The 27,748-nt window shown below is 38.4% G+C and overlaps 1 protein-coding gene and 1 pseudogene across 6 annotated transcripts in view; both read left to right on the top strand.

Annotated features, from left to right (window-relative positions):
• The window catches only part of RNF13 (ring finger protein 13), a 121,317-nt gene that overhangs the window by 26,155 nt on the left and 67,414 nt on the right, over positions 1-27,748 (top strand). For 2 of the 5 annotated variants that reach the window (XM_081301569.1, XM_081301570.1), the window contains 2 exons: positions 10,737-10,863; positions 14,507-14,587. In XM_081301569.1, the coding sequence (XP_081157695.1) occupies positions 10,750-10,863; positions 14,507-14,587 (195 nt within the window). In that variant the 5' untranslated portion in view covers positions 10,737-10,749. Of the gene's footprint in view, positions 1-4,571; positions 4,649-10,736; positions 10,864-14,506; positions 14,588-27,748 lie in introns of all 5 variants that reach the window. The other 3 variants (XM_081301572.1, XM_081301568.1, XM_081301571.1) reach the window with 2 other exon arrangements.
• On the top strand, positions 18,025-18,440 carry LOC308653119 (ATP synthase F(0) complex subunit C1, mitochondrial-like; annotated as a pseudogene). Its single transcript has one exon. The product of its transcript is annotated as an ATP synthase F(0) complex subunit C1, mitochondrial-like (transcript).

Here is a 27,748-nt window from a genome sequence, read left to right as displayed (position 1 = left end):
GTAGCAGAATGAATTTAACCCTTTTCTCACTCTGCACAAAACTCAACTCAAATATAGATAAGGACCTAGGCATCACACTGTGCCTAACTTGAAGAAAATGTAGGCCCAACTTTCCATCATGTCAGCTCAGGAACCGACTTCCTCAACAAGATTACTAAAGCATAAGAAGTAAAATCAAGAATCCATAACTGGGATGGAATCAAACTAAAAAGCTTCCTCACAGTAAATGAAATAATCAAGAACATGAAGAAAGAGCCTACAAAATGGGAGAAAATCTTTGCCACTTGTACCTCATCGTATTAATTTCCAGGATATATAAAGAACTCAAAGGACTTAACACCAAAAACCCCTCAAAAACAAACACCCCCCCGCCCAAATAACCCATCAATAAATGGGCAAAGGAAGTGAACAAGTACTTCACCAAAGAAGTACAGTTGGTCAAATCTCTAGCAATTAGAGAAATGGACGTTAAAACTACACTAAGATTCCATTTTATTCCAATCAGAATGGCAATTATTAAGAGTAGAAGTAACAATAAATATTGGCAAGGATGTGGGGAAAAAGGCACTCTCATACATTGCTGGTGGGACTGCAAATTGGTGCAACCACTCTGGAAAGCAGAATGAGAGTCTTAGAAAACTTGGAATGGAACCACCATTTGACCCAGCTGTCCCACTCCTTGGTCTATATTCAAAAGATTTAATATCATCATACTACAGTGATGCAGCCACATCAATGTTTATAGCAGCCCAATTCACAATAGCTAAGCTATGGAACCAACCTAGGTGCCCTTCAACAGATGAATGGATAAAGAAATTGTGGCACATATACACAATGGAATACTATTCAGCCATAAAATAGAATGACTTTATGACTTTTGCTGGTAAATGGATGGATCTGGAGACTATCGTGCTAAGTGAGATAAGCATATCTCAAAAAATTAAAGGTCGAATGTTCTCTCTGATATGCAGATGCTAACAACCAACAAGCAAGGTGTGCTGGAAGGCAGAATAGAAATTCATTGATTAGACAAAGGGGAATGAAGGGAAGGGAAGGAGGATGGATGGGAGTAGGAAAGACATTGAATGAATCAGACATAACTTTCCTATGTTCATATATGAATACACAAATACATGACCAGTGAAACTCCACATCATGTACAACCACAAGAATGGAAAGTTATACTCCATGTATGTATGATATGTCAAAATATACTGTCATGTAGTAACTAAAAAGGAAAAATTTTTTAAAAAAGTGTAATTTTATCAAATAATATGTAAAATTAAATGTGATTAAGGATAGTGGTGATGAGTGAATCTTTAGAAATCTGTTGGTAGTTCTGGAAGATTTCTTGCATATTCTTTTAATTTCATTTCTTTGAAGAAGCATATTTTTTTTTCTCATTGTAGGCTTATTCAATACTCAGGATGAATATAGAGCTATGTTCTGTCCTTGGTAATGTGAGAGGGGGAGGTAGGGAAGGGAGGGCAAGGACAGAGCGAAGGGAAAGGAGAAGGAGGGAGGGAAGAAAGAAGTGGCATTTTGCTAGGTTTTCTGTGTGTCCTAAGTTTATTTTAAAGAATATCCTCAGGGTAAGTATGTTCTGTTTGGGAATGATGAGAGTCACAACCAAAAATACATAAATATTTTTTATTGTATAGATTGCAACAGTTAAATAATTCAATGAGGAGAGGCCAGGAAGACTTGTATTGGAGAAGAAGGGCACAGCACACACTCTGTGTCAGTAGAGGTAACCTGTACTCTGAGTGACACTCACATCTCGGTGACAGGTGCACCATGCCCTGGCACCAGATGCCTGAGCGCTGTGGGACCGTATAAATGGGAGCATAGCATGCCAACCCGAAGTACATCTGCATCGGGAAGCCTTACATCCTCCAAGGAGTGCTTTCTTGCCCACCCAGTGTGTGCAGGATGGCAAACCATGATCTCAGGCTGTAGGCAGCATCACCTCCCCAGAGGAACACTCACAGGTGCTGAAAGGAGCTGCTTCTTGGTAGCTTAGAGCAGCTTCCACTTCCTGCAGGTCTTGCTCAGTTTCAAGGACACACCACACAGGGCTCAGAGGTGCTTTGTTTTTGTAGTAAGCTATTATGGTTTACCCCTGATCTTCCCAGTTTAAATGCTTTTCACCAATCAGGAAATCATTTTCCAGTAATTAATGTTGCCTGGTAGTAGCATGCCAACATCAAAGGCATCTTTTTTGAGAACTCTTATCTTCATCCCAGTAAAGCTTTCATACTCACTAGAGGTGTGGGATTATGACAGGCCAGATAAGCGTGTAGATCTGCGTTTGTACTAAACTGGTAGGCTGAGTGCTGGGAAAGGTGTCAAAGATTTCAGCTTGTTCAACTTTCTCCTCAGAAGATTTCTTGGAGAAGGAAAAAATTAAGCTAAAATCTAAAAAGAAAGCAACAATAAGAGTTCTTTTTTGTTTGTTTGTTTTTTTAAAGAATGTGCTGGGGCTGAGATTGTGGCTCAGTGGTAGAGCGCTCGCTTAGCACAGGTGGGACCTGGGTTTGATTCTCAGCACCACATAAAAATAAAGGCATTGTGTTCATCTAAAAAAAAGATTCTCTCTCTCTCTCTTAAAAAAAAAAAAAAAAAAAAAGAATGTGCTAACCACCACAGACATTTTTCATGGAAACCATAATATTTATACATACGTAGAATTGAGCATATAATTTCATAGGATTTGCAGGCCCCCCTACCGCCCCTCCCCCCCAAAGTATTTAGTTTCTGGATGACACATGAATGAAGATACAGAGCCACCAGGGTGCATCCTGGGGACAGAGTGGATTGAGCAGTGGAGACTGGTAGAACGCACAGACAGACTCCTTACATGTCTCAGGCTGTTGTGGACACCTTAGCCCTGCCCGCCTCTTCTCTGACACTGGCCTGTTGATCAGTTGCCTCCTTCTCCCTGTATTTATTCATTCATTCATTCTTTCTTTCTTTCTTTCTTTCTTTCTTTCTTTCTTTCTTTCTTTCTATTTATTTGTTTATTATTTTTATTTTTTTTATTGGTTGTTCACAACATTACAAAGCTCTTGACATATCATATTTCATACAATAGATTGAAGTGGGTTATGAACTCCCAATTTTACCCCAAATGCAGATTGCAGAATCACGTCGGTTACACATCCACAATTTTACATAATGCCCTATTAGTAATTGTTGTATTCTGCTACCTTTCCTATCCCCTACTATCCCCCCTCCCCTCCCCTCACATCTTCTCTCTCTACCCCATCTACTGTAATTCATTTCTCTCCTTGTTTATTTTCCCATTCCCCTCACAACCTCTTATATGTAATTTTGTATAGCAATGAGGGTCTCCCTTCATTTCCATGCAATTTCCCTTTTCTCTCCCTTTCCCTCCCATCTCATGTCTCTGTTTAAAGTTAATCTTTTCTTCCTGCTCTTCCTCCCTGCTCTGTTCATAGTTGCTCTCATTATATCAAAGAAGACATTTGGTATTTGTTTTTTAGGGATCTCCCTGTATTTATTACAAAGTTTCTTTTTTCTCTTGACTTTTGTGAAATTAATATCCCTTTTTGTTCTGCTTTCTCTCTCTGCCTCTTACATTCACATATTTTTTCTTTTTGATGTTCACTTTTATCTTTAGTTATCTATTTTTTGATGATCCCAAATCTCTGCCTGATGTGGAGCATCAGACTGTTTATCACTGCCTGTTTACATGTACACCAGAGTGTTCCACAAATATTAAGCAAAAATTCCCCAAATTATATTCATCCCACTCACTGTGTTTCTGGAGATTGCATTGTGTTCTCTCAAAAGAGAATTTCAACCAAGACACAGAACTTGGTAAAAGTATACCAATGTTTATTGGAAGAGAAAGAAGATAAGAAAACACTCTCAGAGAAAGGAGAATGACAGCTGCTGTCTTTGTAAGTCCAATTTTATTAAGGTGGGAGGGATATTTTTGGAGAATTTTGCTCAATCTTAGCTTTTGATTGACAGTTGGATTGTGTAAGATTTTTGAGCCTCTACTGTGCATGTCTGGATCAGGGTAATGTGTGTGTGTGTGTGTGTGTGTGTAATGGTGGAGGAGTCTGAGCACACATTCTTCAGCCCTGAAAATGAAGAATAATACTGAGAATAACAAGTTGTTAGTCCACAGGGTAACATACCTTTTTAAACCAGAGCGGGTAACGGCCTTGTGTGAGCTGTTCCTAAGAAAGGCATGCTGAGAGTTAACAGGTAGGCTAGGTCTCTAGAAGCACCCTCTTGAGCTCCATGTTCCTGCAGCGTGTCTGCCTGTCAGCCCTAGTTCTTCTGAATTTCCTGGGTCATCTGCTATCTAAAGTCTTTCCCTTCTATACTTCACTGTCACGGTAAGCCCTTTCTGTGTATAACTGTATTTATTCTACAGAGCGTCTTTTAGGTCCTGTTCTCCTTTTAAAGATGAAACAGTTTATGTAATTAAAACATTTTGCCTTCAAATTATACTGTATTACTATTGTATGTAACAGTGCTGGTACATAGACCCTGATCTATCTGATATTATTTCTTTTTATGTATTTTTATGATAGGGTCTCACTAAGTTGCCCAGGCTGGCCTTGTACTTGTGATCCTCTTGCCTCAGCCTCCCAAGTTTCTGGGATTACAGGTGTGTGCCACTGTGTCTGACTAGATCCTGTATTTCTTTTTCTTTTTCTTTTTTTCTATTTTTTGTAAAATATTTTTTAGTTGTAGATGGACACAATATCTTTATTTATTTATCTTTATGTGGTGGTGAGGATCAAACCCAGTGCCTCACCTGTGCTAGACTAGTGTTATACCACTGAGCCACAACCCCAGCCCCTAGATCCCATATTTCTTAGTGCATTTATTATAGTATCAGCCAATTCTATGGCTTTAATAAAAACAAACAACAAAACAAAACCTAAGGGTGTACCCATAGGTTCTTTAACTAGAAGAATTTTTAAAATTTGTTCTAATTAGAATGTTAGAATGCATTTTGACACATCATAAATAAATTGAGTATAACTTCTGATTCTTCTGGTTGTATATGATGTAGAATCACACCTTTTGTAATCACATATACACATAGGATAATAATACCTGATTCATTCTACTATCCTTCCTATCTCCATACCCCTTCCCCTCCCTTCACTTCCTTTTGTCTAATCCAGAGTACCTCTATTCTTCCCTAGTCCCACCCTCTTTATTGTGAATTGGCATCTGCATATCAGAGAAACTTTCGGTCTTTGGTTCTTTGGAATTGGCTTATTTTGCTTAGCATGATATCTCCAGCTCCATCCATTTACCTGTAAATGCCATAATTTCATTCTTTTTTAAAAAAGTATCTTTTTAGCTGTAGATGGACACAATACCTCTATGTATTTATTTTTATGTGGTGCTGAGGGTCAAACCTAGTGCTTCATACATGCTAGACATATGGTCTACTGAGCCACAATCCCCACCCTTGCTTGAATTCTTCATAATTTCCATTCTGACTGGAGTGAGATGAAATGTTAGCATAGTTTTAATTTACATTTCTCTAATTGCTAGAGATGTTGAACATATCTTTGTTGATTGAATATTTGTTGTTGTATTTACTAAAAGAATTTATAATAGTTAAATGAAACATCCAACAATAGGGTTCCCCATTCTGTCCACTATGGAACATTCATAAGGAATGTAGCCATCATGCATCCTATTTCCAATCTGTAATTCTCATTTTGTATCAACTCATCACATATGGAAACCCAATATATGAAATAAGGTAAGAAAAATATAGTGTTCAAAAGGAATGGAAGCTCAGAGGGTCTCATGGACAGCTGTCTGGAGTGGTCCTTGACGGGATGTTGTGGTACAAGGTTTAAAATTTAAAACTTCTTCAAATATAGTTAATGAATTAGGAAAATACAATGCAGTAAGTGAAGAGAATGTAGTTAGCAAGAGAATATGTACTGTGTCTCCCCAGCAAGAGAATATGTTCAGCTAAATATATATCTGAATGTACTCACAGCTGAAGTCTGGAGAATCACACATACATCAAAGTGTAGTCGTTGGTACTTCCTTATATGAAGACTGGGTGACTTTACTTTTTTTACATTTCCTACAATAAACAAGAATTAGTTTTGTAAATAGACTGTAAAATGCAAATTCCAGAATATTAATTTTAAGAAGATAGTAAGCCAAAAAGTATAACCAAAGCACATTGCATATTGTTACACACACACATTCTGTCTCTCACACTCATGTATGTGCAGTGTCGAGGAAGGAGACATCCTGTGACTGTTGTGCTGTGGCCCTTGCTGGAAGAGTCTTGAGTGGCTGCAGGCTGGGGCATTGGCCCTGGTGTTGTGCTGTTAGGTGGGCCTAGGATGTGCACTTGAGAGACAATTGTGAGGTGTGAATTCTGGCTCTGCGACTATTTGTTGTTTATCTCGGGCAAAATCAGTGTCTGCGTTTTCCTCATCTGAGATGGCGCCTCTGGAGTTGTGGTTATCAGCTAACTTAAGACATGCCTCATGTGCCACATGGGGAGTGACAGGTGTTCGATGCTTTGGTTGTTATTGGTCCTGTGTCTATTGTCTTTAGAATTATTTTCTCTCCAGATTCTGCTCCCTCTTAATCTCAGAGGTTCCTAGAAATTCTGGAACTTTAGAAGGAAAGTCATAGTTCTTATTCAGATTCATTTTCCCAAATAGGGCACCAGTCAACAGGGTACATGTTTTTTCTTCTTAGTAAAATTTAATGGCAATCATTCCTTGTTTTGTGAGGATTTGTCTGTTTCTATGATTTCTGGCCAGAAATTATCCATATTAGTGCTTCACTCCAGGGATCTATAGGACTAGCCCATGTGTCCTCCTGGCTGTAATTTATTACAGCAGAATCAGCAAAGGGAGAAGACACAGGGGGCACGGTCCAGAGGAACCAAGGGGTGACCAGTCCTCAGCACTAAGTGTGGCACACATGTGAGGTGTCCACCGAGGCAGCTGGTTAGGATCTTAGTGCTAAGGTTTATCCTGTGGACTGTGGATGTGTATACCCTCTGCCTAGTAAGTGCCAGGAGTCCAGACTCCAGAAGGAAAGCAGGTGTTCAGCCTGAAACACATTGTCTGCAAAATTTAATTACATTAAACTCTTATTAATAGAAAATGGTGGGAACCATCTGAAAACCTAAATTCATAAATGCCAGCCAAAGGAAAATCTTGCAAATAGGTGTTTCTAAGGCTGGACTCTCAGGCCTATAGTGGTAACTAGTTTCTGTCCCCACCTCCCTCAAACCCCTCTCCTCTTCCCCCATCAGCCGAATCTCTTTTCTGTCTCTGTGGAACAATACTTGAATATGTTTTCATCTTTTTTTCATCTGTGATTTTAATGGCTTTGTAAGATGATAGCTTGGAAATCATTCTCAGGTATTTCCCTTCCAGTATGTGAGTGAAAATTTAGAAATTGAGTCTGTCTGGTTGCTGCTAAACCCATAGCAATTGTCAACAATAATCATCATCAGAATTGATGTCATGAGTTGGGGGCATTTAATGAAATAATCCATGAGAAAGCCTCTCATTTTTACAGATTTTTTTTCTCACTTATTTGAAAGCATGCTGTGCATCAATTGAGGCCAGTGAGGGTTTGACATTCACTTGGCCAGCATGTAGCCCTTTCACCTTATCTTTTTGCTGTAAGATAGAAAGGGACCCAGGTGGGGACCTGGGTGTGATTGGGCGGAGTGTGGGGAGGGGGGAGAATGTAGCTGCACTGTTGCCATTTGGATTTGTGCTGCAGAGTGTTACGAGGGAAAGAACAGAGGCTGTTACGGTTGGGTACCCCTGATCCAAAGTGCTGGAACCCAGAGGTGTTTCAGACTTAGGAGTTTTTGGATTTTAGAGTATTTGTATCGACTTTACCAGTTGAAAATCAGAAATTGGAAATGCTCCAAAATCGGAAACACTCTGAGCATGTTGCTGTTCAAAGTTTCCAATTTTGAAGATATTGGATATTGGATTTGAGATGTTCAATATATACTTTATAATAAGCAGATTTTTTTTGTATTCTTTAATGTGGGTACAACATACAGGAATAAATAAAAAGTAAATTTGCCTTGAGCCGAGACTAAAATTCCTAAAAATTGTAGAACATTTAAAATTTCATCAGTTGTTTTCTTTCTTTTTTTTTTTTTTTAAAGAGAGAGAGGGGGGAGAGAGAGAGAGAGAGAAAGAGAGAGAATTTTAATATTTATTTTTTAGTTCTCGGTGGACACAACATCTTTGTTTGTATGTGGTGCTGAGGATCAAACCCGGGCCGCACGCATGCCAGGCGAGCGCGCTACCACTTGAGCCACATCCCCAGCCCAGTTGTTTTCTAAAAAAAGTTTAATCTAGTTTATTTATGTATTTCTCTGTGGTACTGGGGATCAATCACACATTATAGGCAAATGCTCTACCATTGAGCTGCATCCCGAGCCCCCCAAATTAAAAAATTTAAGACAAATGTTCTCTGTTTTTTCCCTCTCTTTACACATTTTTAAATTGGTGCATTATAATTGTACATAGTGATGGGATTTGTTATTACAAATATATTTTATACATGCATAAAATATAATTTGGCCAGTATCACTCCCCCCGACTCCCCCACCTCCCTTCCCTTACTGATCTCCCATTGATTTTCATGAGATCTGCCCCATCTTTCTTTTCCTTTTTCCTCTCTAGATTCCACATATGAGAAAACAAAGCATACTTGACCTTCTGAGTTTGGCTTATTTTTCTTAACATATTGGTTTTAAGTTCCATCTATTTTCCTGCTAATGACGTAATTTTATTTTTCTTTATGGTTGAATAAGACTTCATTGTGTATATATATATATATACCACCTTTTCTTGATCCATTCATCCATTGGTGGACACCTAGGCTGGTTCCATAGTTTGGCTGTTGTCAATTGTGCTGCTCTAAATGAGGATATACATGTCTCTGTAGTGTGATGACTTTAATTCATTAAGATAAAAATTGAGAAGTGCTATGGCTGGGTCATATGGGGGTTCCATGCCTAATCTTTTGAGGAAACTCCATGCTGATTTACATAGTGGTTGTACTAATTTATAATCCCACCAAGAGTATAAAGCTCGTCCTTTTCCTCTACATCCTTTCCAGCATTTATTATTGTTTGTATATCTGATGACTGCCATTGTGACTATTGACCATTTGTATTTCTTCTTTTGAGAAGTGTCTACTTAATTCATCTGCCCATTTATTAATTGGGGTTTTTGGTGGTAAGATTTTTTTAGTTCTTTGTATATTTTAGATATTAATTCTCTGTCAGAAGAGTGGGTAGTGAAGATTTTCTCCCATTCTGTGGGTTCTCTCTTCATATTTCTAATAGTTTCTTTTGCTGTGCAGAAGCTTTTTAATTTGATGCCATCCTCCTTATTAATTCTTAGTATTATTTCCTGAGCTTTGTGGGGCCTATTGAGAAAGTCATTGCGTGTGCCTATATATCGGAGTGTTGCTCATACATTTACTTCTAGGAGTTGCATAATTTCTGGTCTGATTCCGATGTCTTTGATCCGTTTTGAGTTGATTTTTGTGCAGGGTAAGAGATAAGGATCAAGTCTCATTCTTCTACATATGGATAACCAGTTGTCCCAGCACCATTTGTTAAAAAGTCTATCTTTTCTCCATTGTATGTTTTGGGCACTTTGTCAAGGATCAGATTATTGCATCTGTGTGGTTTTGTCTCTGTGTCTTTCTATTCTGTGCCATTGGTCTGTTTTTATTGTTTTTATGCCAGTACCATGCAGTTTCATTACTAATGCTTTGCAGTATAATTTAAAGGCAGGAATTGTGGTATCTCTAGCATTCTTTTTTGACTTAGAATTGCTTTGGCTTTTCTGGGTCTTTTATTCTTCCAAATGAATTTTAGGACTGTTTTTTTCTAGTACTGTGAAGAATGTTTGGTACTTTGATGGATGTTGCATTGAATCTCTATATTGTTTTTGGTAGCATGGCCGTTTTAATAATATTAATTCTGCCTATCCATGAACATGGGGTGGGGGTAGGGTTTCCTTCTTCTGTGTCTTCAGTTCCTTTTTCAGTGTTCTATAGTTATCATTGTAATGGTCTTTCACCTCCTTGGTTAGATTTATTCCTCGTTTTTTCTTTCTTTCTTTCAAGGCTATTGTTAGTGGAATAGTTTTCCTGATTTCTTCCTTAGCAGATTCATTGTTGGTATGTAGGAAAGCTTTTTGTATGTTGATTTCCTAACCTGTACTTCACCAAATTTGTTTATTAGCATTAGCAGTCTTTTGGTGGGTTTTTTTTGGATCTTCTAAGTATAGGATCATATTTTCTGCAAGCAGTGATAATTTTGACTTTTTTCTTTCCTATTTTTTACACTTTTATTTTATTCTCTTGCCTGATTGCACTGGCTAGAATTTTTCTTCTGTGTGTTTTAAACCATAATTTGGATTGAAATTTAGTTTTTCTTAAAATTGGGTTAGTAGACCCGGCACTGTGGGAGGAAGTTTGCTTTGTGCATGACACACTGTGAGTCACGCAGGTGCTGGTTATGCTTATGGATAAGCTTATGATATGGATTCTTATGCTTCTGGAATGTGTTTTCATTTTAATTCAGCTAACACGTTTGTAACTAGAGTGGATATTTTTGAACATTAGGAATTCAATGGCATATGACTGTTCTCATGGAACAGGCACCAACTCTGATGGTTGTTTGTGTCCTTGTCTTCCAGGTGATTTGACACGATGCTGCTCTCCATAGGGATGCTCATGCTGTCGGCTACACAAGTCTACACCCTCTTGACCGTCCAGCTCTTTGCCTTCTTAAACCTGCTGCCTGTAGAGGCGGACATTTTAGCTGTAAGTACAGGAAAATTTATTCATGTCTGAACATTCCTTAAAGAAAGGCTTTATGAGAGTCTTGAATGACAGAATATTATGAAGATATGTACCTACAGACTTGCCCAAAGGACAGGTACTTGAAAATGGGGCATGTCTTCATTTTGTATTGTTTAACACCTGATGCAAGACCTCATGCACATCACCTGATAGGTGCTACCGCTCCTGATGTGTGTGTGGTAGGTGCCTGTGCATACCTGCCCGTGTGCTTGTGTATTCAGGTGGAATCCTGCTGTTTTTCTTGGTACCTAGCATATTTAATGACTGTGAGATGTCAATAGCATCTGTAGCGATAATGATATTTTAAGAAATACTACAAGACACAGAAAATTTCAATTTAAGGTTAGCCTTAATGAGTCAGAAGAGCAGCAGAGGGCTCCTTTCTTTGATGGTGAATGGAGAAGTGTTTAGAGAAAGAGAGTGATTGCTCTCTAGACCTTGGTCATTCTCTCAGCCACATCTTACTCTCTTCTGTATGGGAAGTACTTGTATTTCCTATTTCTCATTTTGTGAAGGTAGGGAAAGAGGAATTAACTCTGTGGGGTGGGGGTGGGGGGTAGATGGTCCTATACACCAGGTCTTTGCTAAGGATTTATTGTTTTTACTTTCTTGATGCTGTTTACTTAATGATACTGGATAAGGAATAGAAGGACAGAATTGTTGCTGACTAAAGCTTGGTGTGGTCCTCAGCTGTGCTTCTGCATCTAAAAAGCACTTCAGGAAAATTCCAGGATCTTTGTAGAACTTGGGCGAGCCAGGCTGGTTTTCGAAGGCAGAGCAGCTTTAGTGTGGACCATGTGAGATCCTCAGTGCCTGTCACTCTTTACCAGAGAACTGGTGGATTAGTTTTTTTTTTTCTTTCTGCTGGTGTAGTCTGGAGTAGGTGGAGTAGAGGTGGAGTGTAGGTGGTGTGTGTAGGTCGAGTAGAAATAGAATCTTTAAGGACTGAGTCCATTGTTATTCAAATCTCTCCTCTAAACTGGTCCCCAAAGGCCTTGGAATATTGTTGGAATGCTTTTTGAAATGAGTTAGGGGATTTATGGACTGATCAGGGAATGGAGTTTTTCTTGTCTCTCTTCTCATCTTTGAGGTCTTCCTTTTTGTCCGTCTGTTACTTTTGGTGTCACTCCTTCCTTTCTTTCTTTGTGTCTGAGATGGGTTCTTATCTTGTGCTCCAGCTCTCTGGTAGTTAAATGATTTTTAGTGGATTGCTCCATGACTCCAACCAGCTGTGTGACTTTGATCAAATTACTTTGCCAATGTAGATGCCTCCATTTTCTTTTTAAAAAACTGGAGTGTTATGATAATTAAATGCGTTAACTACTAGAGTGGTATCCACACCTGGTAAAAGTCTTGTATATCATTTATTATCTTCATTGTAATTATTCTGATTGTCCTTCACTCTCATCCTCAAGAAGGTATGAGACTGCTGGAGCTGTGGGTATTCATACAGAGACAGAAAAAAAGGCACAGTACAGAGGGGCATCAGTCCTCCTTGCTGGCTTGTTTCCTGTGCCCCAGGCATGCAGGCATGGGATATGCTATGTGATGTCATCCAGCAGGGGCACCGCGAGCATCTGTCTCTGATGGCACTGAGGGGCATGCTGCAGAGACCACTGGAAAGGGAGCTGACTGGAAAGCCTATGGCTGGGAAGAGCAGGCACTGAGAGGCAAGGCGAGGAGTGAGGTAGGAGGTAGAGATGCTAGGTCTTCCTTTCAGCTGAGCCTGAGCATCCCTGAAGTCTGAGTTGGCCAGTACCTACCTGAGTAGTTGGACTGCATGTTGATTCTAGTTCCATCTGGACCAGAACTGGGTGCTGCTTTTGTAGAGGTGTCAGTTGATTTGTGCTGTTTATCTGCCCAGTTCCTTGGTTTTCCTTTTCTTTTTGTCCATTGAAGTTTCCCTCTTGGCTGTCAACATGCTTGTGAACTAGTTGAGAGTTCTGAGGGGCAATGGAGATGCCTCTCTGGTGCTTTGCTGACTATTGCATAAGCCCTGAGATCTGAGTACCTGGGAGGCAGACTGTGGCTCACTAAGCTCTGTGCTCCTGTTGCCTGCTCATTACACAAGAGGGCTTGAGTAAATGTCTGAACTGATTAAGAGCCTTAGGGATTTACTGCTATTGTATTTTCTTTTAATAGCATTTGCTCCTTGCTTCTTTTAGATGACTGTTTTGTCTCTAATCTCATTGTTTCTCTTTCCTTTGACCCCTGAAGAAATGTGATGTTATTGATTATGTGAATTTCCATCTAGGAAAATGGAAGTTTAGACTTGGCAGAGCTAGCCGAGTCTAGCGATGACCAGATCGACACCAAATATCTTGAGGCCCAGAGGCCACAAGTGGCTTGTTACCTTTGAGTTGCGTCCATGTTCTTACTGAGAAGTTGTATCCATCGCATTTTACTCTTTGTTTCATGGAGTCCAAGTACTGGATTTTGGTCCACCCCAGTCTGCCTTTTGGTTCCATTTGTCAGAGGGTTGGCTCCTTGATGGTTGTGAGGTCAGCACGCTGAACAGCAGAGTGTACCCAGTGGGTGGTAACAAGATCACATTGTTTTAAAGAAGTGTTCTTACCAGGAACAAGGCTAGTAAAACAAAAGGTGCTTTACTTTTAGTACTGGGGAAGGAGAGAGATGCTGGTGAAATAATAATGCTTTCAGAAGACAGCAGGAGTGATGTCATTGTGAGATGAGTCTGCTGCCTCCTTCAGTGATGTTTGTTCTACAGTAAATACTGAGAATAACAGAAATAAGGAAGAGGAAACTAAATATGCAGAGTGAATAAGCAACTTTTGAAACAAAGTTTCAAAACAAAGTTTCTTGAAATAAAGCAAGAGTGTTTCATAACACTGACCATAACAGAGGGATGGGAGGACCAAGCAAACCTTTACTATGAGTATTTCATCTCACAATTGTATCATTACTATGGTCTTCTAAAAGAACAGTTTTGTTTGTTAGTGGATGATTGATAAATATTGCATTTACCAATAATATTTATTATATTGGTATATATTGTACAGTACTGAATATCTGTATGGAAGGGGCAAGTTTTGAAGAAGCCTGAGTACTTTCAGCTTTTCTGTGTGTACATTTCATTGCGTTCCATCCTTCCACTGTTCCACTCACTGGATAAAAATGTTCAGCTTACATCAAAATCAACAAGTCCTTAAAAGTATGATTTCCCCTCCTTTCACTGGGGAAGAGTCATCTTTCATAGATGACTTTCATAGTCTTTTGTTCAATCAGACCCTTATAACACAGAAAAATAAAATGGAGCTCTCTTGCTGAAAAGTGTTCTGTCTAGAAAATTCCTTGCTAGGGAATTATCAATGAGAAAAGCCCAGAAAACTGTAGCTTGTTTAATGTGACAGGGTCATTGTTGTTGTTTGATAATAATATATGAAGTCAGAATCAGATTTTAACAGTCGTATTTAAGTTGTATATATTCTTTGCTGTTTTAGTAGATGCACATTGTCACATTTGATTTTATTGTGATAAGCAGCAATAATCAGAATTGTGGAAGTGACACTTTATCATAAACTTTTTAATGTTACGTATAAATTGGCTTTAACCTCATTATTTTTAATTTTAATTTTATATTTAGTATAATTTGGAAAATGCATCTCAGACATTTGATGATCTTCCAGCAAGATTTGGTTATAGACTTCCAGCTGAAGGCTTAAAGGTAAGAAAACAGTAATGTCATAAAGGCACAAGGTATCTAATAAGGATATTTCTGTTGTTCTTTCATTAAAGAATCAAAACATCATAAAAACCATGAGTGGTTGTTTGTAAAGAGTAAAAGCTGTTCACAAGGTATGCGAGAGGCCTGGGATTCAGTCCCAGTGCACACACATCAAGAAAGGCATGAGGAAGAAAGTGAAGCTCTCCTGTGGTTGTAGTAGTCAGCACTACCACTGTTACCATTTAGTATATAATATCTCAGATCTGTTTTCTAGGATATTTTCTGTGTATATGTATATGTAGATGTATGTGTGTGTTCATGTATTTACATCAGTGCTTGCACAATATTATCCAACACCACTAGAAACTTGCTACTTTATAACCTGCCTTCTTCCCTTAATTTGTATGCCGAGGTCATTTTTTTTTTTTATTCTGACAAGTAAAGGTATTCCATTATATTATTTATTATTATTATTATTATTATTATTATTATTATTATTATTATTAATGGCTTAATGGTTTTATCATTAAATACAGTGGATTTGAACTTTGTTTTGTTTAATTTTTCATAGTAAATATTTGGGTTATCCATTTGTTACTGATAACGAATGTTTTCATCCTTGTGTATTCATTCACTAATTTCTATAGTGTACATTTTTAAAAAATTTTTTTTAATATTTTTTTTTAAGAGAGAGTGAGAGAGGAGAGAGAGAGAGAGAGAATTTTTAATATTTATTTTTTAGTTCTTTGCGGACACAACATCTTTGTTGGTATGTGGTGCTGAGGATCGAACCCGGGCCGCACGCATGCCAGGCGAGCGCGCTACCACTTGAGCCACATCCCCAGCCCTATAGTGTACATTTTAAAATATAGAATTGGCTTCATTTATGGCATGCATGTCTAAAAAAATTTTTTTGTTGTTTTTAGTTGTAGTTGGACACAATACCTTTATTTTATTTATTTATTTTTATGTGGAGCTGAGGATCGAACCCAGTGCCTTGCTGGGCATATTGGCTTCTAGCTTTTTTTTTTTTTTTTTTTTTAAGATTTTAAATTAAGAAAAGATTCCTGACATTATATAATGATATCTTATTGTAAAAAAAAAGTATACAAAAGAAATGGAAGAGCCTTCTGTTATGCTTTCCACCTGTGTACACCAGTTGCACTTCCCTGTTGGCAGTAGATTTTATCAGTGACTTATGGACCTTCAGACCTCTCTGAATATGTGATGCTTTTCAGGTATTTTTTGTTCATAATTTTTTGAACATATAAACATAAAAAAATGGTTATCCTTTGTGTATATAAAAGCTTTCTTAATTCTTGTAATAGAATCCATTTTAGCTAGTTTTATCCAGAAAATGATTTATAAAGGGTAATGATGTTTAGAGAATCACAGCCTGGAAAACAGTTTCCAGACAGTTTCAGGAATACGCTGACAACCACCTTGTAGAACTGGCTTCACAAAGGATCCTGTAGCCACTGGACTATCCTACCACTTTTCTCTCATCAGAAAACTTCTTCAGTTTTATCCCCAAACATTATGCCTCTGCTGTCATTAAGCTAACCAAAAAAATAACCTTTGCCTGACTGTTTTCTCACATGATCACTTCCAAATGTAATACCTGGATTTTTCTAATTGACAAACTCTAGGCCATGTAATTACTAGCCACATACTTTGGAGAAATACCTACCTTTGGGGAAGGCTGGGAAATATGGTATTCTTTTTTGGTTTGTTTATGTTTGTTTATACTACTTAGGGAAGGTGAGAATCAGGGTGTCAGGAGAGGGGTTCAGAATATTTGGGGAACCATTAATGACAGATATTTATTATAATAACTACTCTGAAATCCTGCCTGTATCCTAAGGAGGTGATGGGAATGAGGTTTCCCCTGGTGGAATGGGCTGGCTGTGAAATAAAAGCTAAGAAAAATAGGTGGAGGAAGAACCCACAGGACACAGAAAATAATTTCAAAAAGCGGGGGCAAGGACGGGCAAGCTAATCATATGGGATTGAGCTTATATACTAAAAAGACAAAATGGAGCCTGTGCTTACTTTATTTCTATTGGGGAACATCAAAGGCCTTCCTTAGAATGTTCTTCACCAAAAAAGGTTGAAGGTCAACTGTCCAGTTCCCAATGGGTTATGCTCATCTCCGGAGTTAATTTGAGGGATCTTCCTAGTAGAGTGGAGTTAAAGGTCATGAGCCTTGGGCAATATATGGCATGGGAGAGCCACAGATAGTTCCCAAGGTTAAACCTAAAATCTTCCTGGCTGCCATACTGAGAGAAGACACTCAAGTAATTCATGGCCGGCCTCACTGCACTGCAATTTAATCCTTGTACCTCTTAGCTTATCAAGCAGCACCTGTAAATCTGGCAAGTTCCTGTTAAGCACTGCATGGTATTCTATCTTATGAATGATTGTGGTTTATTATCGTTTCCTATTAACAGATACGTTGGTTCCTTGTCTGAAGTCCAGTTATTTCTGTAGAATAGAGGTCTGAAAGAAGAATGGGCACATACATTTAAAGTTTTCATAGATACTATCAAACTACTTTTCTAAAGGCTATTCTGATTCTTTTCAATTAACAGTGTCTGAGAACACCCATCTCTGTATTCTTGCCATCACTGATAATTATCGATGTCTTGACTTTTGCCAATCTGATGGGCAAAAAGTATAATCTTGTCTCAATTTGCATTTCTCTGATTACTAACGATGTGAGCTGGCAGCCTTTCTTTCGGACTGTCCTTCTCACTGAAAAGCCTTTTTGCTTAGTGAATTTGTTTTAAAAGAGTTTCATTAATTCTTGATAACCGTAGTCTTCTTGGTGCTCCTCTATTTCTGTGTTACTGTCAAGTCAGTTTACATTTCAGAAATAGTTTGAAATGTAAACAAATAATTTTGTTTATTTATTGCTTAAGAAAAAAAGAACATTAAGTATCTGATTTTTTGCACTGTGTCAATGTAGGGTAAACCCAGAAGTGAAATATGGGAACAGTAAAGAGAGGATGTTCAAATAAATCATTGAATTCTTTTTTTTAAATATTTATTTTTTTTGTTGGACACAATATCTTTATTTAATTTTTTATTTTTATGTGGCCTCACACATGCCAGGTGAACACTCTACTTCTGAGCCTTAACCCCAGCCCAAATCATTGAATTCTTATGGAAAGCAACTGTGGTTGCACGATTGGCTTTGCCATTGCTCAGAATCAGGATGAAAAACGCCAACCTACTCATTGTTTACAAGGAGCACTTGATGATACCAAAATGGGGTGGCTCACTATGGCATAATGTCTGTAAAACCAATAAGTTAAAAACATAACCAAGTTAATTTAAAAATTCATTGTGGTTATTAAGAGACAGGTGAGTCCCCAGGACACGTGGGTAGGGAGCTGAGCACTGGGACCAAGGGCTAAAGCAGAGAGACTAAAAAAATGCAGACCACCAGGGCACTGCTCATTATTTCTCTGGCTCTGATTCGCTTTACTTCCAGGGGTATGATCAGGCCTGTGTCTGCCTCCTTCCTGAGTAGACTAGAGAACTCATCTAAACAGCCTTCCTACAGCAGCAGCTCCCCACTCTAGGTGGCCAGTCAGGAGTTCCAGACCAGTGTTGTCTCCCGGGATATTGACACAGCAGCCAAGTTCATTGGTGCCGGGGCTGCCACAGTTGGTGTAGCCGGATCAGGGGCTGGCATTGGAACTGTGTTTGGCAGCTTGATCATTGGCTATGCCAGGAACCCGTCTCTCAAGCAACAGCTCTTCTCCTATGCCATTCTGGCTTTGCCCTGTCTGAGGCCATGGGGCTCTTCTGTTTGATGGTCACCTTCCTCATCCTCTTTGCCATGTGAGGCTCTGTGGGATCACCCACACGTCCCTGCTGCTTCAACTCCACTGGTGCTGGAGTGTGCTGAGCTGTACCATTAAACCACATTTCTCTAAAAAAAAAAAAAAAAAAAAAAGCGACAGGTTAGGAATACCTTTCAAACTTTTCCCAGAGAGTTTAGATGGGGTAATTACTGTTGGTCTTAGTATTCCATGTTCTGTAGGTCTTTATGTCATTGGATTCCATCAGAATAATCTAGAAGACATAAGTATTGGTCATATAGTGGTCATATAGCTCATATCAGTTGATTTCTGTGTTTGCAGTTCATTCATATATGTTCCAACATTAAGCTAATAATATTCAGAGGCCCTCTCTGTCTTCCCCTATATTTTCTTTTTTCTACCCTGTATTTTTAAAAAAATGATGCAAGAGAATCAGAAAGCCAAGGACATTTTTAGCTAATTTGAGCTTCAATGCAAAAATGTGAATCTTTTCATGGATTAAGATATGGCATGCCAGTGTTATAGACCTTTAGTTTAAAAAAATATTTTATATTTTTAGTTAGGAAAGGGCTGTTTTCAGTTTTATATTTGGGTTTCTTATATAAAAATATATTTTCTAGATAACTTTTTATTAGGCTTTGTAACTTTTTATTAGACTTTGCAATGTATGTCATTAATGAAATCAATCAGTTTATAATTTATTTGGACAGCTTATTCTGAGCTATAAAATAGTTATTTTTGGAAAATACTAGTTCTTTTTCTTGGTAAAATAATATTTTAAATATATTAAACAGTGTTACTTACTAGTATAAGTATAAAATTTTAATTTCCCCCTAACTACCCTCAATTCTTAGTTCTCTCTCTAGTAGTCGGATTAGTAAGAAGGCAGTTATTAGTTTTATTCTTACCCTTTACCTTCTAGATTTTTAGAATTCTATTTTTTAGTAGGGTAGATTAGAATTTTTAAAAAGCAAGTGAATCGGATTCTTAACTAGTTTATAATATTACTGGTCTATTTGGTTAAGGCCCATATGAGGACATGACTGCTACTCTTTAAAAAATTGTCAGAAATCTGTGTTTTCTATTTCCAGGCTGAAGTGCTTTAAGCCATGTGAATATAAAGGAGCTGCAGGGAGGCAGCAGGTTTTGGTATATGGATAAAAATAAGTCTCTGGGAGAATCTTACATTTTTGAGAATTCTGTTTTGGAGGCTCATACTTTCTTGTATTAGAGCCGTGTTTGAAAACCCTTCATCTTCATTCTCTTCTCCAATTCCTTTTGCCAGGGACTTAACATCTTACAAATCACAGCAGGTGTACATAGAACTGTGTCAGCATCCTATGTAGACACTCCTAGGTGCTGTTCTAGCTCCCCCTCTCATTGGGCCAAATTAGTCTGGCCCAGGGCTTCTACCAGCCTCCGAAACCCTTTAGGCCTGTGTGAAGCCTTTCACAGCATAGGAACAAACTGCTCCTGAGCTGATGTTTCTGAAGACAGTAGCTCTCTTTCAGAACAGCAGCTGGGACTGTGGAGCATTTCTATTTCTGTGATTTTTTTTTTTTTTTTTTTTTTTTTTTTTTTTTGCAGCCACCTGTGGTTGTGCCTCAGATCAAAAGGGCATCAGTATTTTCCCCAAAGTCTCAGAAATGAGAAGAGAGCTGACGAAGAGAAATTGCATGGTGTGGTCCCCTTTCTGAGTGAGACCCTCACAGGGAGCTCATCGCCAAGAGTCCCCATCAAACATTCTAGGAGGTCTTGGAGTTTGGAGTTGAGCCTTCCCCCTTCCTTCCTTCACTGAAGGAAACTGAATTCAAGTATTGCTGTTTTGCTATGTCCTTGCCAAGACTTGGTGTTGTCAGAAGTGACTTTTTGCTAACATGGTGGATGTGAGATGGCAGCTTGTTCTGACTTGGTATTTCCTGGATTACCAGTGAGATGAAGCGTCTTTCTATAGGATTATTGATCAAGCAGTTTCTTCTTGTTCAAATTCTTCTTTTTAACTAACTTTTGGATTGGCTTGTCAGTTTTTAAAATACTGATTTATAGAAATCCAGACTAGAGCCCTTTGGTCCTTTGGCTGTGAGTTTCAGGAGTTTTCCACTCTGTGCTTAGATTGCCTTTTGTTATGCCCAAACTGGAATTTTGATTCAGACACCTTTTTGATAGTCTTCATTTTCTGTGTTTTTAATAATCCTTCTCCACCCTGAGGTCTTAAAGTATTTTCTCTGTTTCCTTGAAAAATCAAGAAGAAAAATTCCCTTGCTCTCACCCTGTTCCATGCTCACGAGATCTCTAAACACAGCTGCTGCATTTTTTGTGTGTGTGTGTGTGTGTTAGTCCTATACTGTTTTGCGTGGGGGCTACACCATTTTACCTTCCCACCAACAATATTCATGGGTTCCTATTTCTTTATATCCTTGCTAACATTTGTTATTTTTCTCTGTTTTTTAATGCATCCATCTAAATGGGTATAGAGTGGTATCTCATCGTGGTTTTGATTTGTATTTCCCAGATGATTAATGATGTTGAGTACCTTTTCATGTGTTTTTTGGCCATTTGTATGTCTTTGGAGAAATATCTGTTCAAGTCCTATGTTCACTTTTTAATCAGGCTTTTTGTTGTTGATTTATAGGAGTTCTTTCCATATTAAGAGTAGCAATCCCTTATCAAAGATGTGATTGCAAATTATTACTCCTAGTCTGTGCGTTTCCTTTTTACTCTGTTAAAGTGTCCTTTAGTTCTCTAAATCTTTTAATTTTCACGAAGTCCATCTTCTCTATTTTTTCTTTTGTTGTTTTTGTTGCTTATAATTTTATTATAATTACCAAGAAATCATTGTCAAACTCAATGTCATGAAGGTTTCCTTATATTTTATGATTAAATGTTTCTTTATTTGCTGTATGCCCTAGGACAACTTTCAGAGACCATAAATGGTTATTTTTAAAACAATTTTGACCAGTTATGGTGAAAATTAGTTATGGAAGTTGTGAAAGTAGAATATCTCTTCATGATTTTTAAATCATTAATTAAAAGCTCACTCTGGCCAAATTATAACATCTTACATGGTTTTTTAAATTGACCTATCAAATATTGAGACATGTTATAGAGAACCCTATGCATTGCACCTGAGTTTCATATAAGCACGTAGGCTCTTGAATCCCATGTTGGTGTCTGGCTAGGTGTACCTGCTGCCCAAGCATCATGAAGCTGTAGCATAAATTCCTCTTCTTTCCAGTAATCTGCATGTCATGGTTTACCTAATGATAAAAATGCTTCAAATGAATGGGCTCCCCTAATCCTTTGAAACAAGATATTCTTCTATAAACCTCCGCTGTTGAAGTGATACTGCTTCAATACAAAGGAGATTTCTGGTTTTGCTATCTTTATATCTGATTCATCTCATAAAAATTGAATTTCAACTGTATCAAACACTGGAAGGATGTGCATTCAAAATGATCACCAACTTGGGTCATTTTCTCATGTTCCTATTAGAACAATTTTACCAATATTCAATATTTACAAATTAGTAAGTTGGTGAATGGGGAGCCAGGAAGGGAAAGGTTACCCTGGGGGTTCTCACAAAAGCAGGTTCTTTATGTTGCATATGCCTGCTGCTGTTGGCCCTCAGTACCAGTGGGCTCAGCATTTATGGTTTCAAGGAACTGCGGGTCAAAACCATTTTTTAAAAATTGCATCCATATTGAACATGCATGTACTTTTTTCTTGTTGTTATTCCCTAAACGATACAAATGACAACTATTTACAGAGCAGGCACATTGTCTTAGATGCTACAAGACATTTAGGGATGGTTTAAAGTATCAGGAAGCCATGTGGGTTCTGTGCAAATACCATGCGGATTTATATAAGAAACTGGACCGTGTGTAGATTTTAGTACCTTTAGGGGGTCCTGGAACCAACTCCCCATGATCCAAAGGGATGACTGGACAGTGTCTGGCATGAATTGCAGATTTTTTGAGAACATGATCTCTGTCTTTACCTCACACCATTAGGCTGTGTCCTGCACTGCCTGTCTTATAGTAGAAGATCAAGAAATACTTTAATAAGTGAATATTTAAGAAAAAAGAGGAAATAAAACCGAAATTAATCCAAACAGGTTGACCTGTTTGGAGTAAGTTATGCAGTAGGAAATGACCCAAATCTCTAGATATATATTTGCTATCTAATGTATTCATTAGTGTTGTTTGATAAGCATGAAAATCACATTTAGGGCCTGAGAGCTTGGCCTCTGCTGTGTTGAGTCTCTGTTATGTTGTCTGTTTTCTGCTAGACTTCACAGCCTCTGTGGAGAAAGTTGAGGATAAAACCCCAAATCTTCAGGTTGTATTTTGTTTTCTGACAGTAAGAGGTAGGTTGGAGATAAAGCAGCTTCCTTTGTTCTCCTTGCTCATCTTATTTTATGTCTTGTGAGAGCTGAGCAGGTCAGCAGCCTTGAGCAGCAGGGCTGCCAGGAGTGAGGTGGCATGCAGGGAGAGAAACTGAGCGGCTCAGGACTGCGGGTCACTGCTTCACTCAATGCACAACTTTCATCTGACTGCTCTTTTCTCTGCCAAGTTGAACTTTTGCAACAGACATGTTACTTGTGGTCTTTGGCATACAGTAGATTCTAAGAGAATTTTCTTTGTCATGAAATCGGAAAATGAATCCTTTATAAAACAAGGAATTTTTTCCTAAAGTTAATAAATAATTATAGTACTATCTGTTGATTGGGTAAAAGTATTGAAATAAAGTAAAAATTATATTGACTGGTTCTGTACATATAAAACTATCTTTAATTTTATGCTACAAATTTCCACTGGTACTTTGCAATTTATTTTAAGTGGCTTGAACTTTTTTCTTTTCCAAATGGGTTTGTTTAGCCCAGATATCATCTTCATCATTGGCTTCATGTAACAACTAATATTAAAGGAAAATCTTCAGTCTCACCGATCTCATTTCATTTTCTTTTTGTATTTAAGTTAAATTTGAAAGACAAGTTTTGGACAAGAGGAACATCATTCTGTTTTGCTCAGGGTTTGACAGCATCACCATTCACCAGCTGAGTGTTCTTGGTAGAGTTATCATCTCAGAGCCTAAACTTCTTTTCTAAAGTCAGGCTGGAGGTGTTTGCTGAGCCTGAGTTGGGAGTGTGCAGCTGTTGTGTGTTCCTCACCTCGAGTGTGTTTGCTAGCCAGCTTCCTTAGGTCACCTGAATTTCCTGTAAGTCCTACTCAGACTTTCACACCACTTGTTGTCATTTGCAGGTATCATGGGAGGTGATAGGAAGGTAGAAGAGAATGCTAATAATTTAAATGAGATGTGTGCTTTTACTGAGGAGCAGTGACTGTGAGCACAGTGCCAGAGTTAGGGCTGGGCTGGGAGGGTGGGACCTGGGCTGGCCCTGGTGTTGAGCTGCCTTGCCAAGATGAGGCGCTCCTCCTGGGTGGGAGCTGCTGGGCTTCCCACGCCCATTCTGTCTCTGGCGAGTTCCCCAACCCTTTAAAGCCATCTACTTGTCCACAGTAATGTACATCCAAAGGACTGGTGTGAAGAGAGTGGCTGTCATTTATCACTTCACTTTAATTTTAGGCTTAATTTGACCTTTTTTTTCCTGGTTTCTTTAGACAAAAGTTAATGAAGTCTGATTTGAAGTCTTTCCTCTTAGTGCTAAAAGTTTTCCCAAGGTAACATTTTAGTTGTGTCCTGCAGATTTTGCTAGGTTGTATTTTATTTTCTTTTGTTGTTTCAGGCTGATGAGGCCTGCTTCTTTTAATACTTTTGTAGTATTAATGAGCTGTTTTTTTGACGGGAGGGCACTGGGGGTTGAACCCAGGGGCTTTTTACCACTGAACTAAAACCCCCAGCCCTTTCTGTTTTTCATTGTGTGCCAGGATTTTGCTAACTTGCTCAGGGCCTCTCTAAATTGCTGAGGCTGGTCTTGATCTTGCAATCCTCCTACTTCAGCCTCCTGAGTAGCTGGGACTATAGGTGTGCACCATCATGCTTGGTTGGTTTATTTATTTATTTATTTATTTATTTATTTATTTATTTATTTATTTATTTATTTTATTGGTTGTTCACAACATTACAAAGCTCTTGACATATCATATTTCATACATTAGATTGAAATGGGTTATGAACCCCCAATTTTACCCCAAATGATGCTTGGTTTATTAATGGCTTTTAAAAATGATATTTTATAATCGTTTTCATTAAAATTTAAACTATAATTCATTAAGTAGAACATATAACCCAAAGAAGTTATTGGGGAGAATCCTAACTGAGTGTAAAAAGTGAGATGTAATATTGAGACAGCATAAATGTAATGTCGTATTTGTGAAAGGATTTTTCTAAATCTTTTCTTTTAATTCAGTTAAAATTTAATTTAAAAATTATTGTATACCTTCAAATTTCCATCTTATTTAGTGCTGTCCTCGGTGATGTGCAGAAAGACATGGGAGATATGGCTATCAAATTTGCAAGTGGGCTGGAATAAGTAATGCACTAATGTTTTTCCCTGCAGTCCTAAAAGATGGGAGAATTATAGCATAGTAGAAACATTGGTCATATTTGTTGAAACAACTGTGATTGTTTGCCAGAAACTGAAGTCAGTTTTATGATGCATGCATGCATTGACACAGAATGTCTAGAGCAGGTTTAAGTGTGAGGTTCCTGTCACTTGCATTGGCCAGATCAACTGAGTATAATCTCTTAAATAGTTTTTGTTACCAAACTGAAATATGAAGTGTTAGGGACAAGTCCTATGCCACTTTTTCGGTGATTGCCTTTGTAGTTGGAATTGCCTCATTCTCTGCCGTTGTATCACACGCAGTTTGTGCTTTTTAAAAATCTAATAATTAATAATCTGTTAACCCTTAAGTGCCAGTGTTACCAGCACCCTGGTAGAGCAGATTCTTTTTTGGAGGTGTGAACTGACTGGGAAGATAAAAGATCAGAAAAATAATAAAGAACAAAAGACAATAGGCAGATTATAGTTTAAAAAGCGGCTCGCCTGGTGGGTCTTCCAGCCCTGTTAGGAACTGGAACTGAACAAGGAAAAAAGGCCCCAATCCTTTATTTAAGGGGAAATACATTAAAAGGTTTCAGTGTGGCAGGTTTCTTGAGGAAGACAGGATAAAGATGGGGCAAACACGTTGTTTGGGGCAGGTTACGCCCATCTCTAGGCATCTGCGTTTGTAGGCACCAGCACATTCTGGCTTTCTCGAGCTGGGGGATTTCACCCAGTAGTTCCCATAACGTAGCCTGCCTGCCTTATGTTGGCTCAAACAAACTTGTAATTTATACATGGCTTCCAACACCTAAATTTCTTGATCAGGAACTCTTTCTTATCCATTAACCGCATAAAATGAGACTAGTGCGTTGAATGATACACCCAGCCCTGAAGGGACGTTTTAATGCATAAGAAAAAAATGGATCTCCAGCTGCCTAGGGAAAAGAAGTTAAATGTGCTGCATGTGTGAAAGTTACCGGTAGATTTTGGAAGAATGATCTAAAAAATAAATGAAGAATTAGTACAAAGACAGTGGGGACTTTTAACATTCCAGAAAGCTGATATAAATAAATTCATTTGTCTCACATTAGGAAAGACAGCTGATTACAAAGTGTGATTGATCACTTGAAACTTTTTGGTCTCTGTTTGAATATAAAACATATATGACAGGTCCCACTGACATCACTGTGACTTAAAGTATTTATATAAAATTTTGGAATCAAGGTTCATAACCTCTTGTTTATCTTTATAAAAGCCATTCATTGTTGCCCATTTTGTTCTTCATTCAGTGTGTGCTTTTTCTTTTTTTGGTGGGGGAGGGCCTTGATGCTGTGTCCCAGAGTGGCCAAGAGCCTAGGTCTGGGGCTTGAGCTCTGAGGTTGCATGGCTGCTTTATAAGACTTTGGCTTATTCCATCACTGTTTTGAGAAGTCTCCTTGTCTGTGCATGGAAGGATGATAGTAGCAGTCACCTCATAGTTGCTGCACAGGTACACTCTAGGGCGAGGTGTTGATACGGAGCGGAGGGCCCTGACTCAGCCAGCGTGAGGTGGTCCACAGCCCCCTGCTATTGGCCGTCACTGTGCTCTCTCTCAGGTACCCACAGACACCTCACCACCTTTCTTACCACCTTTCTTGCCTCCTCCCACTTGTGCTTTACACTCTTACTGCAAGAGGTACTCTCAGGGGCCTGCTGCCAGTTTCCTTCTTGGCATTCCCAACATCTTCACTGGTGCTGAATCCAGAGGCTCTGTTCAGCCTGAAACATCTTTTAGAAAAATCACTTGAGTTATCTCTTTATGACTTCTTAACCATTTTAACTTGTCAACAAAAGTAATTATTTACATTACATTTACCCTAAACTAAATATCTTCTGAAGCATTAAAACAAGATTACGTTAGTATGATTTTTATGTTTAAGTTATTTGACTATTGCAGTTAAAACTTGGTAACCCAAACCACTTTGAAAAACTGCTTGGCAGTGTTTTTATAAAGATTGGTACCCTGTGATCTAGTTTCAAAGTCTGTGATTCCACTTTTTGTATGCACACACTGCTGCCATCCAGCACCTGTGTGTCACCAGAGGGTCACAGCAGCCAAGAGAAGAAAGCTGGGCATGGAGTCTCCTGGGCACGGGCAATTTTCTTAGGGTAACTACATATTAGCATAATGTGCCCTGCTGATGCTAGAGATGACAAGGACTCTTACTGCAGAGCAGACTCCTTAACAACGACGATGGGGCTTGGCTCTGGGTGACACAGCATGTGCACCTGGCTACAGCTGCAATATTCTAATTGGCCAAGTTTCTCATGCTGCCTGATAGACTTTGTGGATGAAAGAAAGTAAACGTAAACTTGATTTTAATGACTTACATCCGAGGGGAGGATAGGAATATTTTAGGAAGTTATTTGTTTTAGTATAATCAATAAGAAAGATAATATTTAATACTCTAAGACCTGTTTTTTTCAAGACTTAAGTCAATTTAAGGCAAAATCATTATTTTCAGAATTTTTAGCTCGTGTGTTTGTTTTTATTAATGTTCTTTAGTTTTAAAATAATACATGCTTGTCAAAATAGATCTAACAATAGATTCAAAATGATTGAAAAGTAAACAGTCTTTTCCATTTCTACTCTCAGAGCCTTCTCATGTGTCTGTATCCTATTTCACTGGTTCTAAGGTGCATTTTAGTACCCTACAGTTCACCAGTTGTGAAACTGGAATATCTTTCACTTTGCTGTTGCTAGGTGGCATTTCTGAAGGTGTTATTATCACCTGCCATGGGAAATTTGGCCATAGTCCTTTTTTTTTTTTTTTCTCCCCCTTT

This window comes from Spermophilus citellus (assembly GCF_964194105.1).
Source record: "Spermophilus citellus genome assembly, chromosome: 7".
NCBI classification, from domain to species: Eukaryota; Metazoa; Chordata; class Mammalia; order Rodentia; family Sciuridae; genus Spermophilus; species Spermophilus citellus.
The sequence above is the reverse complement of the archived record's forward strand: the minus strand, read 5'-3'. Positions and strand labels throughout refer to the sequence as shown.